The sequence below is a fragment of the Hippoglossus stenolepis genome, chromosome 22 (genome assembly GCF_022539355.2).
Source record: "Hippoglossus stenolepis isolate QCI-W04-F060 chromosome 22, HSTE1.2, whole genome shotgun sequence".
Taxonomy (NCBI): domain Eukaryota; kingdom Metazoa; phylum Chordata; class Actinopteri; order Pleuronectiformes; family Pleuronectidae; genus Hippoglossus; species Hippoglossus stenolepis.
This window is the reverse complement of record NC_061504.1, coordinates 7717257-7733544: the sequence shown is the minus strand read 5'-3', so window position 1 is coordinate 7733544 and position 16288 is coordinate 7717257. Positions and strand designations below refer to the sequence as shown.

At 44.0% G+C, this 16288-nt stretch overlaps 1 protein-coding gene and 1 non-coding gene across 5 annotated transcripts; both read left to right on the top strand.

The window, feature by feature from the left end:
• The first annotated feature begins 286 nt into the window (after window positions 1-286).
• On the top strand, window positions 287-15563 carry brd1a (bromodomain containing 1a). 4 transcript variants are annotated; one of them, XM_047338494.1, is made up of 13 exons: window positions 288-1009; window positions 2623-4033; window positions 4423-4591; window positions 4882-5013; window positions 5104-5232; window positions 6343-6655; window positions 6740-7063; window positions 8695-9291; window positions 9922-10063; window positions 10691-10824; window positions 12053-12162; window positions 13534-13688; window positions 15100-15416. In XM_047338494.1, exons 2-13 carry the CDS (start codon window positions 2640-2642, stop codon window positions 15281-15283), a joined length of 3783 nt encoding a protein of 1260 aa, XP_047194450.1. In that variant the 5' UTR covers window positions 288-1009; window positions 2623-2639; the 3' UTR covers window positions 15284-15416. The 4 variants fall into 4 exon arrangements, with proteins under 4 accessions (XP_047194448.1, XP_047194450.1, XP_047194449.1 ...); XM_047338492.1 differs by lacking the exon at window positions 12053-12162 and having other exon boundaries at window positions 287-1009; window positions 15100-15563; XM_047338493.1 differs by lacking the exon at window positions 12053-12162 and having other exon boundaries at window positions 4423-4579; window positions 15100-15563.
• On the top strand, window positions 5773-5845 carry trnak-cuu. The gene has a single exon. It is a non-coding gene; the product is annotated as a tRNA-Lys (tRNA).
• Window positions 15564-16288: the final 725 nt, after the last annotated feature.

The following is a 16288-nucleotide window of genomic DNA, read 5'->3' as shown; positions in this document are numbered from 1 at the left end:
TTAGTTTATTTCTTCACAATTATACCGGTGGCTTTACTTTGCATTTGAACCAGATTGAATAAATAATAAATAAATAAAATAGAATAATCAAGTAGCCCAGGGACCGAATGAACACAGATACAAAAAATAATAGAATAAAAACAGAACCGAACAAAACAATTAAATACTGAAAAATATTAAGAGTAAATAAATGACTGCTTCTGTGTGTTGCGTTCAAGGTCATTCCGGGGAAACGGTATTTCCCGTATTTATAAATCTCAACAAACAATGCATTATGATTGTATCACGAACATGTTGCTGCTGTGAACCGACGGTGTCTGTTGACCTGAAGGACACAGCGAGGCTGAACCCTGGGTGGGGCTGGCCACTCGTCGGCCTGCTGCGTGCACGTGAAACACAACTAAAAGCACAGAAACACACGCACAGCGCCGTTGAAACCCAGATCCGATGGTTGTGTGTTATAAAGCAGCCCGGCGCACAGAGAGCTAACACACAGAGACACGCAGTCCCCGCAGTGATCTGAGCCCCGTGTGTGTCTGTGTGAGTGTGAGGATCGACATATACTCAATGCATCGATCGTGTGACAGATGGGCCATTGTGTGAGAGCTACGACTCGACACTAAACATGACCTCCAGCGTCACACGTAGAGAGCGGAGCGTGCGGGTGGGAGTTGTCTGCTGGAAACGCATTGTTGTGTTGGGGGATGAACCGTCCGTAGAGCCGCTGCTGCTGCTGCTATCCGGTCGACCGCGGCTAGCGAGTGGCTGTAGCCCCTGAATGGTCCGCGAAGCAGCCCGCCGTGCAGTCACTCTCAGCGGGAACCCACAGGCACCACAAAGGCCCATTTCTCTGTTTGCTAGCAGCGGTGAAGTCCCCCAGCTCCACCCGTTGGATGAGAACACTGTGTGCGGGTACAGAGCCACTTAGCAGGCCCTCTCCCCTCTGCTTTGTACGGCTGCTGGCTAGCTCCCCTCCTCCTCGGCTAGCAAAACTGTTCGTGCACCCGAGGTACGTGCGTTTGGTTCATTTGGCCTTTTTTTTTTACTTCATTGTTCAAACAAATGCTTCCACAAGTGATATATTTAATTCCACACACTGGGTTCCACTTTACTAACGGACGCACAGGGAGAACTCTTATTTTTTCTTTGACGCCATTTGCTCCGTTTGCGAAGGGGGAAGCTAGCTCCACTCGCGAGTCAGCAGGCTAGCTAATGTTTTTGTTAGCAATGTGGCCACTTCGGACTGCGAGGCGGTCGTGGGGAGCAAAACATGGGGGGCGATTGCACCTCTGCACCAAACGGGCAAGTGCTAACTCCTGCACGGTCTGATCCAGATAGCACGGGGTGGCCGCCTCCCACCGCGGTTAAATGCCCCAGACACCAGTGTGCGTCCAGGAGCTGGCTAACAACACCACAGCTCATCACATAGTTATTCACTGTGGTTAGGAGGCATCAATGGAAGTTGCACCTTCGCTTTTCCTCTCTTTGTCAGCTGAGTTTTAAAGTATAATGCACTCAGATCCCGCAGGGTTTCACTTGTTGTCAGTGGTTTTCTATTGTTTTATAGTAGAATCAGTTTCTGTCTCGTGTAAAGCTGATGTGTTATCACAGCAAAGGTACATTAAGCATGATGCAATATGTTGTAGAGTATTTGTTGCCTTACTGAAAGGTTATGCATTGTATTTATAGTCTTTATTCATGATTGTGAGCCATGTTGTGCACACATTGATCAGCTCTTATGATATTTTGCGCTGTGCAAAGTGGAAGTCTATGTCAGTCCCAAATTGCCACCACACGAGACTGTACCTCTGTGTCTTTTGAGTTTCTTGACCCTCAAAAAGCAGCTACTCTTGTTTTATCTGGAGACCTTTTCAGACATTAACCTCAGAAAACAGGGTCCAGACAACCTCTGGACTTTCTCACTTATGAAGAACGCAGCAGGAGCATGTCCAGGACAGATGCATTCACAACGATAGGAACAAGTTCTTAGCATTCAGGGCGAGGAGTGGTTTCTTGGTAGAGGATGCAGGAGGCAGGACATGATTTATAAATTGCACTGTAGTAAGCTTAATGTTGTGGTTTCCAGCTGGCGTCAGCCCTCTTCACTCTCCAATGTCCTTGTCTTTTCAAGTGGAGGCATCTTTGTCAGTGTCTTCTACGTGGATCACACCCCTTTTTAATCCAGAGATATTTGTTTTCTTCCAGTTTTGTGTGTCTGTCACATGTTAAACTAAATTCACTGATACTGACCACAATTTACAAGACAATGTGAAATGGCTACTTGTAAAAATATGATCTAGGAAAAAAAACGGATTTGAACACTAATGCTTGCAGTGTGAATTTAGTGTTTGAAATTACGTCAGCACGCCCAGTTCTTAGGAGATTTTCCTGCTGTATTGACACATGGTCTTACTCAGATATTTCATATTTCATTAGGGGGCTGGCAGGAAAAGTTCTGGAGAATATCGAGAGCAACTGACTCAGACATTTGTGTCCTCACATACAGCCCCTCTGGATAACTTCAGGGAAATGTCTGGAGCTCAGTGCATGTCAATACTTGACCCGGATAAAATACATGTATGCAGATTTCTAACTGTGCCCCTCCCCACTCTGTCTCCACAGCAACACGGAGCGTCAAGATGAAGAAGAAAGCTCGGCAGCACCGGGTTGCGGTGCCGCAGAGGCCATCGTCTCCCATCATGCCTTCCCCCAACAAGCAGATCCTGACTTACGCCCAGGCGCAACGCATAGTGGAGTTTGACATTGATGGCCGTCTCCATCGCCTCAGCATCTATGACAGGCTTGACGTGATCTCGGATGAGGACCCCATGGCGCAGGAAATGATGGAGTGCACCAGTAATAAAGAGAATGCTGAGAAACCACAGCAAGTCCTCCTGAGGTCAGTTAGATTAAAAAACAACCAGGAGAAGAGAAACGCTGCACTGGGCATCACTAGTCATGGAGAAGGGGCTGGGCAACAGGCCAGCGCTAATGCTGGCCCAAAGCTTCCCGAGCCGAAGTTCCGTACAGTGGAATATAACCTTCCAGCAGTTCCTAAGCGTCAAGCCACGTTTTATAAATACATAGAGAAAACCGAGGAAGAGTTAGATGAGGAAACAGAGTATGACATGGATGAGGAAGATTACGCGTGGCTAGAGTTGGTGAATGATAAACGGCGAAGCGAGGGAGTCAGTCAGGTCTCCCACAATGTCTTTGAGTTCCTTGTTGACCGCTTTGAGAAAGAACTGCACCTGGAGAGCCTGGATCAAGGCAGTGAAAAGCAAGCCGCCATCGACGAGGACGCTGTCTGCTGCATCTGCATGGACGGCGAGTGTCACAACAGCAACGCTATTTTATTTTGTGATATGTGCAACGTTGCTGTGCACCAGGAATGTTATGGCGTGCCCTACATTCCCGAGGGCCAGTGGCTGTGCAGACACTGCCTCCAGTCACCCACTCGGGCGGCAGACTGCATCCTTTGCCCCAACCAGGGTGGAGCGGTGAAGAAGACGGACGACGACCGCTGGGGCCACGTGGTGTGCGCCCTCTGGGTCCCAGAGGTCGGCTTCTCCAACACCACCTTCATCGAGCCCATCGACGGTGTCAGCCACATTCCTCCGGCCCGCTGGAAGCTCACCTGCTACCTCTGCAAGGAGAGAGGTGTCGGGGCATGCATCCAGTGCCACAAGGCCAACTGTTACACTGCCTTCCATGTCAGCTGTGCCCAAAAGGCTGGCCTCTTTATGAAGATGGAACCCATCAAAGAGGTGACAGAAACAGGGGAGCCTACGTTCTCTGTGAAGAAAACAGCCTACTGTGGCGCTCACACACCTAGTGGGTGTGTGAGGAGGCCGCTTACAATCTATGATGATGCCAAACCCAAAAATGGACTATGTAGGAAAATGGACAAAGGGAGAGCCGCTGGTAAAAGGCATTCAAAAGGAAAGAAAAAGAGTAAGAGTAAAAAGCCTGAGCCTGAAGTTGAAAGTGAAGCTGCAATGCCTGCTACTGTGCCTACTTTTCCTGCTCACAGGTACACAAAGAATTTAACTTGTTAATAATGTGTTGTGTGTGTTGTATGTCCTATACTCCGTTTAACCCATAGTTTTGGCAGCTGTCTTTCTGAACGATATTTAGATGTTGTACAAACACTAGTTGTATTAGGCTTTGATCACATGACACTGGCTAATATTTGCTTTCCCCAGTGATCTCTTCATAAGCATTTACTCTGTGTCAAGTGCTGCCTAAACTGTGTGTGTAGCTGTTAAGTTTGATAATGCATACAATCAGCCACAGATTCCCTGGTCCACTTCACTGATAAAACTCTGCAAGCAGCTAATAACTTGGAGTGTTTGAGATTAGATGTGTGGCTCTCTCTCCCCAGTTCTGTCCCTCTAATACCCGTCTTCTTTACTCCTCCAGGTTACAAACAATTCTGAACCAGGTGTCAGTCCAGAAGAAGAAAGCTTTTGTGGAGCTGGTCCTAAATTACTGGACACTGAAGAGGCAATCTAGGAATGGGCTTCCTCTCCTGAGACGCCTTCAGACAAGCCTGCAGTCCCAGAAGAATGCACAACCGGTTTGTTCATCTGTCAGTCAACCCCAGAAGACTTTCAGTCTTCATTTTGCTTTTTTTTTTTACCAAAGTACCAGTAGTTTGTAGAACTTGAAGCAAGTTTTTTGATCATCCATTACTTTCACACATTTTGTCAAGCCTATGCAGTAGATGTTTGATAAAGTGGGCCATAAAGTATTATACGAGCTTGCTCTGTGGAAAAATGGGTTTGCCCTGAAACATGTATCTATTATGCAAGTAGTTGCGTGTTCTGTTCCATTCCTGAATGTATGTTTTTATTTTATTTTTTTTAATTACTTCTCCAGAAGCAGAATGAGGAGGAGAGCAGGACATTAAAAGACCAGCTGAAGGAATGGCATCGTCTCAGACACGACCTGGAGAGGGCCCGGCTGCTGCTGGAGTTAATCCGCAAGCGGGAGAAGCTCAAGAGGGAAGAGGTAGAAGTGGATGCATGGATAGAGTTGACGGACTATTTTACTACTTGTCGGAGAAAATCCGCTAATTTTCCTTTTTGTGCTGTGTTGTAGATGAAGCTGCAGGAGACTCTCCTGGAGATGCAGCTCACTCCCTTCAGTATTTTGCTCAGAGCTCTGTTGGACCAGCTTCAAGCTAAAGACCAGGCCAAGATCTTCGCCCAGCCAGTGGATCTTACTGAGGTGAACTTAACCACAGATTTCTTTTTCCTTTGTATTCCACATATTGACATATATTTGCCACATATTTGTTTCACTCGTTTTTCTGCCTGATTACGAGAAAACTGCTTCAGAAATGTTGAAATCATAACATAATTTATGTTGTGCATTTCTATATCGGTCATAGACATTTTTTTTATGTTTTACTGAAGCAAATTGTACATCGGTATTGAGGGGCAGACAACACAGTGTCCTCCTGTTCAATATCAAACCGTTGAGCTTCTGGACGGACATAGCAGACTTCAAAAGTTTTCCAATTCCTAAAGGAACTTTGTCCTTCTCTGTATCTATTAAAAGTTACACCCGCATCACAGAGCTGCACCCAAACACATCACAAAGGTTATCACTGCCTGCTCCATGCCAGAAGATCTGATCATAGTGACCCAGGACATCCACCCCCGCTCCTTGTGTAGTCAGTTGTCGCAATGGAATGTGTAACATGAGACCAAGGTCTTACTGCAGAGGATGTCGTCTGTAAAACCTGACGGATGTGTGGCGAGACAAGCCCGGCTAGCTCAGTCGGTAGAGCATGAGACTCTTAATCTCAGGGTCGTGGGTTCGAGCCCCACGTTGGGCGCTGTTTTTGTCTCTGAATTGCATCACGTCACTCATCATCATTTTATTTGTTAGCTTTGCATCTGTAGAAATATCTGTTGGTAATGATCCTCGTGAAATTCAAAACTTTTAATATTTTGCTAAAATATGGAATCGTATTGTTCTTATTGAATCTCTTAAGATGCAATTGTACAAGCTGTAAAGGATTCATGCACAGACATGAAGGAATTTATATGCTTTATTGCAATGTTTCCCAAAGTGTCGGCCGTGGCCCATTGGTGGGCACTGGAGGTATTGCAGGTGGTTCTCCGCCTGGGCTATAAAAACTCTTCTTTCAGCAAATTCATCAAAATGTGCATTGTTTCTTTAAAAATATATTAGAATATATATATCAGTAGGATTTCTAATTATTTTATTTGATTATTTCAATCGTTATTGATATCATGATTATTTATAATGATTATTTATAGGTTTTAAGGATAAAATCATTTTACTTCCTCATGTCTTCCGTCCCCTTAGGTGCCCGACTACCTCGACCACATCAAGCACCCAATGGACTTCTCCAACATACGGCAGCGCATTGACGCCCAGGCCTACAACAACTTCCAGCAGTTCGAAAGCGACTTCAATCTCATAATTGAAAACTGCATGAAGTATAACTCAAAGGACACCTATTTCTATCGGGCCGCTGTTCGTCTCCGAGATCTGGGCGGGGCCCTGCTCAGAAAGGCGCGTCGTGATGTGGAGAAAATCGGCTTTGACGCGGAGAGCGGCATGCATCTAGCAGATGCTCCGGAAATTAAAACATCGACATCCTTTTCATGGGAGGACGGTAAGGGCAGCAATAAAGATGCATATCTCTGTGATACTTTCAGGGCAAGGAATATTCATGAAATGTGTTTTATTCTTTCGTTAGTGGACCGCCTACTTGTACCAGCCAATCGGGAGCATCTGCCTCTGGACAAGCAGCTGCAGCAGCTACTGGAGAAGTTTGACCTGACCTGTGGCATGAAGTCCAGCCCCTCCCGCAGCAAGCGAGTCAAGCTCCTCAAGAAGACCATCAACGACGTTCGCAACGAAATGAGCCTAAAAAGAGTCCTACCCTCCCACCGCCACCACTGCTCTTCCTCAACAACTCCCTCCACATCCACATCATCTTCATCGGCTCCCTCCCACCCAGAGAAGGGGAAACATAAAGAAGAGAGACCGAAGTCCAATGGACATTTTCCAGACGATGACAGTAGGTTTCAATTCATTTTGTGGTTGACTCTGCTCGTCATCCAGCCTCCTTCTCTTTTAAAGAGAATCACATGCCCTCAATATCCTGAAACGCATGTCAGAGATTAGCCCCCTACCCCAGACATGACCTCGTAAGAGCCAAACGGTCACATAACATAATCATTTCCAAGTGTGTATGAAACATGAGAGTGTAGTCGTCTTTGTTGCTTTCAGCGCTCTAACATTAGACTGGTTCCAGCCTCTGATTTGCTGCCCATATCTTTGACTTGTTTAGGGATTTGAAGAGAATGAAATGGGGATTAAATCAGATTATCAGGCTACTACATAGTATATTTATTATAAATCCTTGCCCTTTTGTACGGAGGTGAGCATCTGCTTGTTGGGTAAAACTGCTAAAGCAAACAGTGCTGTTCTTGTTATTTATTCATTTATTCCCTAAAACCAGAAACGAGAGCATCAAATCCATTTTAAACATGTTATAACCTAATTAACCCCATTGAATATAATGGGATTATTAGTGCTAATATGATGTGTAATAGTCTAGATGAAGATTTTTCAGTGACGTTAGCACACAGCTAAGATTAGATTTAATTAAATTAATTGGAGCAAAATGCAAACATAAATCATAAAATCACCATAAAATCTGCAGGTTTTGTTTCCCTTCTTACGCTGTAGATTCAAGTCTTACTCACTGGGATGTAACCCTAAGATAGAAGAAAATACAGTCAAAATATGAATAACAAAGGTGGGTTTTAGCTTCAAGTATACATTTATAGTTTTAGAGTGAAAAAACAAAACTAAATGAGTCGACTCTGCATAGATCAATGACATGCATCCATATAGTGGATAATTACAACTTAAAAACCTCCATCAACAGCAGCATAAATAGCTTTTGTTCCAAATGATTGATCCAGTTATAGCTTCCAGTTTACATAAAGATGATGTTTGTGGAGAACAGGTGTTACTGTTGAATCCCCAAAACATCCCTGTGCGTCCTTGTGGAACCCTGTAAAAATCCAACAAACTATCTCATCCACACAAAAAAACTCCTGCTTACATTTGTAAACAAGGTCATAAGAAAGTGATTGTTCAGCTTCACACGCTGCGTCAATGCAGACGCTTCCTCAAGCCTCGACTCGCAGCACTCGCTGAGTTGCATTAAGTCGGCTGAAGACGGCATTAGAATAAGCTAGTGGAGGGAAAAGAAAGAAGAAAGTCATTTTGCTCTCATTTTTTATTCATTAAAGTGCCTCAGTGTTATGCTAAACAGGCCCTAGTTTTACTTACATGACAAACCCGAAAGCCAAATGATGTAATGCAGTGTCAGCATTTCTGCAAACACAAGGACAAGGTGGATGTTACAGCACAACACTGTGGGTCATTCTTTGGGTTTTGTCACAGACTTTTGTCACAGACTTTTGTTGTACTTTCTACTGTTCTTCCAAAATACTTCAGTAGTTTTTCTATACGGTCAATCCTTTACCAAGAAACATCTGTCTGTAGAACATAAAACAACTTTGCAGCCCTTCTCCTAAACTAAACTAATACTAAGTTGAGTAGGTACCTCTGCCGAGGCCCCAGAGTCCCCTAATGAAACCACATTTTATTGATGTCTCTTCTCCTCCCTCACAGGTGACAAGTGTCTTCCTCCCAAACTGGAGCCCTCAGACTCCATACCCCCCCATATCCACTCAGACACAGACCCTGAGCCCCCCACCCTCAAACCAATCGACGACGGCCCAGATTTCGATGACAAGACTCTCTCCAAGCGAGTCAAGTTTGACGCAGAGATCCCGGACCTACTCTCCTCCACTCCACGCCTCAACGGCCACTCGCACGATGGCCTCCAAAACTCTTTGCTGGACGGAGACGTGAGCGTGGTGGCCACGTCGACTCTCGCCGAGCCCACAGGCACAGTGAGCCGCCGGACAGCCGTGCTCTTCCGCAAGTCGAAGGCCGCCAGTTCCCACAAGCCCCAGCGGAGCAGAGACGTGGGGGGTGACGGCGTCGACAGAAAAGAAGGCCAGGAGGAGGAGGGGGAAGACGAAGACGGCGCGCAGCTGGGTTCCCAATCCTTCCTGTCAGTGGTCATACCCAGGCTGGAGACGCTGCTGCACGGAAAGAAGAGGAAGCGAAGCGGCAGCGGAGACAGCGAGGAGGAGGAGGAGGGGGGAGAAGAGGGGGAGCATGAAGAGGAGGGGGAGTCTCCCATGAAACGGCTCGACACTGGTAAGAATTGAACAGAGAAAAATATGCTGCAAGAAGTTCGGTCTGGCCTTTCAACACACGGGTTTCCAAGCGTTTAAAAGAATTTTCCATTCTCACACAGTGGAACTAAAAAAATTGTAAAACACCTGTTTAATTAGTACGTCAGTAGTTCTGCTTTATTGCCAACTGCTCAAACCGGATGTACAAATGTTGCAAAGAGCTGTCACTCTGCTTTTACAAATCGCCACAGACAAATTCCAAACAGCAGTAAATAACAACTGACACCTGTTTATTCTTCCACATCTGTTCTGAGTTTGACTGATCATCCTGTTGGTCACACACACATATCAACGTGTGGCTCAGGCTCATTGTTATATTTCTATCATTTGTTAGGAATTTACATAATATGCTGCTAGTGATTATTTATTGTTAATTTACAGGATATACTGTATGTCACTGAATAATGCATTTTTTTAATGTGCATGTATTTCCTTTTACATCATTCATTTCTATACTCGTACATTTCTGTATTTCCCTCTAATATTTCGACACCGTTTCATAAATCTTAAGGACTCCTATTGTAATTTAGTTGTGTCTGCAGCAGTACAGTGACGACCGAGACTCCTAGTTTTCTCCCCTGTGCGCTCTCAGGTCTGTCGAGTGGTTTCCTGGAGGTGGAGGAGGAGAAGGAGCTAGAAGAACCCAGTCGAACCAGCAGACCTGTGGAGCCACGAAGACGCTGTGCCTCTGAGTCCTCCATCTCCTCGTGTAGCAGCTTGCCAGGAAGCACCAGGTAATCCATCAGATAAAGAAACAACTCATGTCATCGCTGAGGAATTGGCAGCAAAACATAAAGGAAGAAGCTGTGAATAGTTTCACACTGGCCTGGTCGATGCAGGTTGTTCACACATACAGATTCAAACATTCACTTGCATTAGAGCTGGCTTTGCAGCACCGCGCCTCCTGCTGAGCTCGACAGAAGAGGTGAATATCCTAGGACGCTGTGCAAGTGAAAACCAGACTCAAGTAAAAATCATCTAGATTCCAATGGAGATGGATACACAGTTGTTTAATACTGCACTCCACTGCGTGAACTTTAAATGTTATGTAAAACTTCAAATGAAATGAGGAAAAGTTGATTGCTGCAGGTCTCCATGTCTTTAAGTAGTTAGCGAGACTTAAAGAAGAAGAACAATGTGGAAACAAATCTCCAGCAGTGTTGGTCTCTGTGGTAACATACACAACACAACACACCCGGAGAAATACAGATTCACAAGAGGCCAGATACTGTCAGCCGCTTTAAAGCTGTTTGTATGACGGCAGTATCCATCCCACGTTCAAGCCTTCAGTCATGGCACCTGATGTTTTCTTTCTAAACTTGACTTCTGTTCTGTGTGTTCGTCTTCCGTCTCGTTCCCAGCACCATTCTCAGTCTTCCAAAATGTGGGAAGGGAAAACCTGCCTTGGTCCGGAGAAACACTGTGGACGATAAGAGCGAATTAATCGCCTGCATCGAAACCGGGAACTTTGCAAAGGCAGCACGAATCGCTGCTGGTAAGTTGTGTGAAAACAAACTGCATGTATAGGGAGTGAGGGTTAACATTTTAGATACAGATCTATTTTATTAAATGAAGTAAATATTATTATAATATGCTCAATAAAGTGTTTTCTTGTCAAATATTTCCATTTAATTGATGATGGAATTCTCTTCTTCATTGCTACACACCGACAATTCAGTTATTGACTTTCTGTCAACAAAAACTAATGATTCAGCAACTGAAAGATAGCAGGTGTCGATAGTCAATAGTAAAGTGAAGGTTTTTACATTCAATAAACATGTTTTTCAAAGGGCCCTCACATGTTGTTATTAAGATATTTACTTCCTGCAGTTTCTTATTGCATTTCAGCCAAAATACACACAATGTGATAATGATAATAATGATTAGTCAGTTATTGGATCAATAGAAAATTATTCTGCAACTGTTCTGACAATCGATTGTTTTATAAAATAACTCTTTGCCAACTTTTTTCATTTCAACCTTCTCAGTAATGACAATTTGATGTTAATTAGAAGAGGAATTTTATAAATAAAAAGTCAAAACAGGCATTAGAGTGAATGGGAAAAGAAGACAAGACAGAGACAATCTTCTATTCAACCAGATACTTGATTACAGTCCATCTCTGCACAAAAATGTTATTTTTTCATTTGCAATTGTGCTGTTGTTTCTCCCCAAACCCAACCTTTATATTAGACTGTTGACAAGTTGACTGTAAAAGAGTCAGCCCAGTAAGGGGCTGTTTATATTTCCAGATGTCAGCAGGTTCTGTAAATGTTAAAATGCCTCAAATATCAAGCAAACAACTGGAGAATTGGCTTTTTATTTCATTCTGGCTTCAATATAATTTTCCTCTTGAAAACTCTTATTCGAATGAACTTGCGGACATCTGGTGTTCACACATGAACAAAAAGCAGGGCTGGAGATTCAACGCAGCCATCAGCCAAATTCTGTTGACTTTTTTGGCAGTGACCGGCGAGTCTCTGCACTCTGCCCGCCACCTCGGCACGTAACCAGTCAGCATCTGGAGAGGCTCCCCTCATCTAAAGTCCACATTTGGCTGATTAAACGACACAAATGGCTGATAAATTTCAATATCTGTCGGTCACCGCCGGTCGTACCGTGTGCTCGTGCACTTTACAAGCATGGCTTTTGTAAATGTGTTTTTCTGTGCATGTGTTTGAACCCACACATAACTTTGTCTGGTGTTGTTCCCGCTTCCATAGAGGTTGGCAACAGCAATATCTGGATGCCCGCTAGCGCTGCAACCGTTGCATTGGAACCCTTAAAGCTAGTTTGGGCCAAATGTAGTGGATACCCTTCCTACCCAGCCTTGGTGAGTGTTTGTGGTCCTTTCACTCCGATGTTCTGTCGTCATCGCTTCTCTTTGTGAGATGTTGAAGCCTGACTCTAGCTACGTTTACATGGACACTAATATTCAGACTGTTGACCTTATTCAGAATAAGACATACTTTCCATTATGATGGTTACATGAGTTTCTAATAGAATATTCTATTCATATTCCTGTTTTCGGGTTGTCACTTTTTCCAAAAATCGAGTTTAAGCGAATTTTACGTGACACATAATTATTTAGAGTATTGAGAGCACACAGTCAGACAAGGTTGAACACTTGGCGTTGCTCTGCTCGTCTGTGGTGCCTCCTCGGCTGCTGCTAACAGGTGAACCCACAGATTTGTTGCATGGGACAAAGACGACAAACAGCATCATCTTCAATTGTTACTTTGTCGTCTACGGTGAAGAACCCAAAACACTTCCACAACAGAACATCACTGGCTTACTCCACTGAAAGGTCAAAAGGTCAAGCTGATAGTGAGCACCCTCTGCTGGATCAGTAGACAAACTACTTTGCACAGCCTGACGGCTTCAAGACCCTATATATTCAATTCAAACAGTTCATTAAATACGACATTTTCCCCCAACGTTGGAATAAGTGTTACAATTTCAAATAAAAGGCGACAGCCCTGTCTGGTTTAAATGCTACCGAGCATATTCTAAATATGAATCCCATCATTACGTCCAACTTTATTTATCAACGTATTCCTCCAGTTTTAAAACTCAAACCTGAAAGTTTTATAGACGATGCTATATTTTTTTTTGTACACCATTTTGGCGTTTTCTTTCTTATTTTTCTAATATTGCAAAAAGCTTTAACTCCTTTTTTATTTTTCAATTTTGTTCAAAACCAGGTCATGCGTCGTCGAGCAGTTGGTAAACTGTTGATGTCGTTGCCATGAAAACTCCAATAGGTTATACTGCAATCAACACGTATACATGTTTACGTAATTTGACTAATGTCCAAATATGTCTTGATTTGATATTATTTATCCTGCGTACGACCTTATTCATGTTAAGTTAATCAGAAAATGCTGTTTATATCAGAATGGTGGTGTCCATGTAAACATAGTTAGACTCACAGGATGAAGAAGCAGCTTTTCTTTCAGGCCACTGAAAATGTTCTCTTTTTTCCTCTAGGTGGCAGCGTTACATTGTTAACCAGTTTAATTTGACCTTAGTATGAAAGGAAAATTGAGTAAAGAATGTTACTGCCACAAGCTGGTTGCATGCATGCATATGTGTGTGTGTGTGTGTATTAAGTCGTCTTTATTTAATACTAGAGTGATTCTGTGTGTTTGCATTCACGAGGATGTGTCTTACCCCCCCTCTCGCCTCCCCCTGCTGTGTGTAGATCATCGACCCCCACATGCCGCGAGTGGGCTGCCAGCACAACGGGGTGTCCATCCCCATGCCCCCCATGGACGTGCTCCGCATCGGCGAGCAGATGCAGTACAAAGCCGAAGAGAAACTCTACCTCGTCCTCTTCTTCGACAACAAGCGCAGCTGGTGAGTGTCGCTCTCTCCCTCTCTCTCAGAAGAGGACAAACCTATCAACCTGCCTGTCATCCGATCATTATTCTCCCGTGCCTGCGTGACATCGAGTTGTCAGGAGGCGACAAATGGCTCACGCTTCAAGAGGCTCTTAAAGAAAAGTTACCTGGGCTTTCATCACCAGGAAACTGGTTTTCAGTCTTTTACAATGGAGCTTCTTTGTTAGAGGGGATGTCTTTAAATTTGGTACAAAAGATGAACTGGTTAGATTTTGGTGCTTGGAGGTGAAAGGTCAAAGTCACAGTGACCTCATGTTACTGTGAAAGTGATAAATTCAGTGTGGCAGAAAGTTCTTGAACAAAGCAGTTTAAATTCTGTTTGAGAAATCTCTACAGGTAGTTCAACCTCAGCAGCTTAATCACGTTCCTATTCTTGTATTCCTGGTATTTTACAAACCACTGTAATTATTCTCTATATCCTTTCTTTCTATTTCCTGCCCTCAGTTAATCTCTGCCATTAAACCCCATGCTACTCTCATATTCACTGTGGGTCTCTGCAGATGATTCAAGTGCAGCATTCACAGGCACAAGAGTAAAGCCATGGTAACATTTAAGGTCGCTATTACCTTTGCTGCTCCTTCGACTATTATAGTTGAGTACCAGGAATTGCTTTTGCGTACCAGGTATTCTCATCTACGCAGCATCCCTGCAATAACCAGATTTTGGTGCATACTTATAATGATTTGTGTTCACGTAAGCTGCTTTCAGACATACTCTGGAGTCTGTGTGTGTGAGAACTCAAATGTCTGAGTCAGTTGTTCTGGTAACTTTTCCTCCCTTGTAAAATGTCCGAGTGAGCCCATGTGAAAAACAAATTTCAAATACTTGCTGCATAATTAAAAGCAGTTTGAAAAGCTGCAATTCAGATATTACAGTAAAAAGTTTGTTTTTTTTGTTTGAGTTACAGCTGAGGCTTAAAAGGTAGATCCCCTGTGTGACAACATATATGTAGATTATGCATAAACAAGGCAAAATCAGTTTATCTTCATTTTGTAGGCATTTTAATTAAAGTAAAATCCAAATGACAACAAAATGTGAAAAGTAGAACATATGAATGAACCACATTGGTGAAAAATAAAAACAAAATGCCAGATTCATTATAAAAAAGCCCTCTTGTGAAAGTAGGGTTTGAGGAGTGATTTAAAACATGACATGGACTTTGTTTAGTTATATTCTAAAGTGAATGTTTGACATTTGAAATATACAACAACACAATCTAATGAATCTGGATGAAAATAATAAAATGGAATCATATAACTTTGTATCTGCAGTTCTGTGTAGTGATTCCTCTAAATTGATGAGGAACACATTCGACCTTAGCTGCTGCCCAGGTGATGAAAAGTCGATGCTTGTTTCCCCTCCCTCAGGCAGTGGCTTCCCAGATCCAAGATGGTTCCTCTGGGGATGGACAAGACCATCGACAAGATCAAAATGATGGAGGGACGCACGTCCAGCATCCGCAAGGCGGTCCAGATCGCCTACAGCCGCGCCATGAACCACCTGAGCATCGTGCAGGACGAGCCAGTCAGCGACCTCAGCGACGTGGACTGATGACGCTAGCTTGGCCTGCCTCACCCCTCACACACACACATGCAAACTTGTACCTCTCCTCTACCAAATACCCTCCCCTCCCCTCCACCCCTCTCTCTCTCTCTGTCTCTGCAGGAGACTCAAATGTTTACTGGGCACCTGCTTTAACAGGTGGTGTCTGCTCCTCCATTCCTACTCGTACACACTCCCCCTACCATGTGCCGATGGGATACGGCTGCTGCTGAAATGAATGTGTCTATCTGTCCTCTCCACCTCCAGGCTTGTAACTGTGCTCAGAGACTGCGCCTTTTTTTTATTTTTTATTTTGTCACTCCCACCTTCACTCCACCAATCATGTCACTGTCATTTTCATTTATCACTTCGGGACATAAAAACACCGTAGTGATTGATTCCGTACATTTCTGATGTGTCCAGGGTATCATGACCTGCTAGTGAGACAAAAAGTAAACCACCGGTTGTGGTATTTTTGGCTGCTGCTGATTAATTTTTCAACTTGGGCGACATCCACACTTCTACGCTATTGTTTGAAAACGCCATCTCTGCCACGCCCGGGGTCCACACTGCTGGTAGAAGTTTGGAAACGCTGTTGAACCCGTTTTTGTTTCCTGACGGTGGAAACACAGATGTGTGGAAACGATGGTGTAAACACTTAGCCGCTCACTGATTGGGTCTTTTCGGTCAGGATGTATTCGTCGCTGATTCGTCGGGCTCCTATCACGTGACCCCCTTCCTGCATAAAACAACCAGCATCAGCCTCGGCTACCAGTGCAGAACGCAAGATGGATAATCACGTACAAGCATTGATGACCCTGTCGTCTTTGCTAACAGCTGTTTTACATGAAAAGCATACACCTGCTTACATGTGGAGGAGAAGAGCTGTTATTTGACCTGTGTTCACTTCACAGGCGGGAATCAAAACTGATACGGAGCCAAAACGCGCGTGGACAGAGATCGTTTTAGTTCGAATACGCTGCTTTCAAAGGAAAACGTAGCAGAGTGGTTGTA

What these genes read in the sequence shown, in the direction of transcription:
- brd1a (XM_047338492.1), top strand. Translation starts at nt 2,640, where the DNA reads ATGAAGAAGAAAGCTCGGCAGCACCGGGTTGCGGTGCCGCAGAGGCCA. An exon ending in CACAACCGGTTTGTTCATCT is followed by an intron (nt 4,592 to 4,881) that starts GTCAGTCAACCC and finishes TTACTTCTCCAG; the next exon opens with AAGCAGAATGAGGAGGAGAG. An exon ending in AGCTTGCCAGGAAGCACCAG is followed by an intron (nt 10,064 to 10,690) that starts GTAATCCATCAG and finishes TCTCGTTCCCAG; the next exon opens with CACCATTCTCAGTCTTCCAA.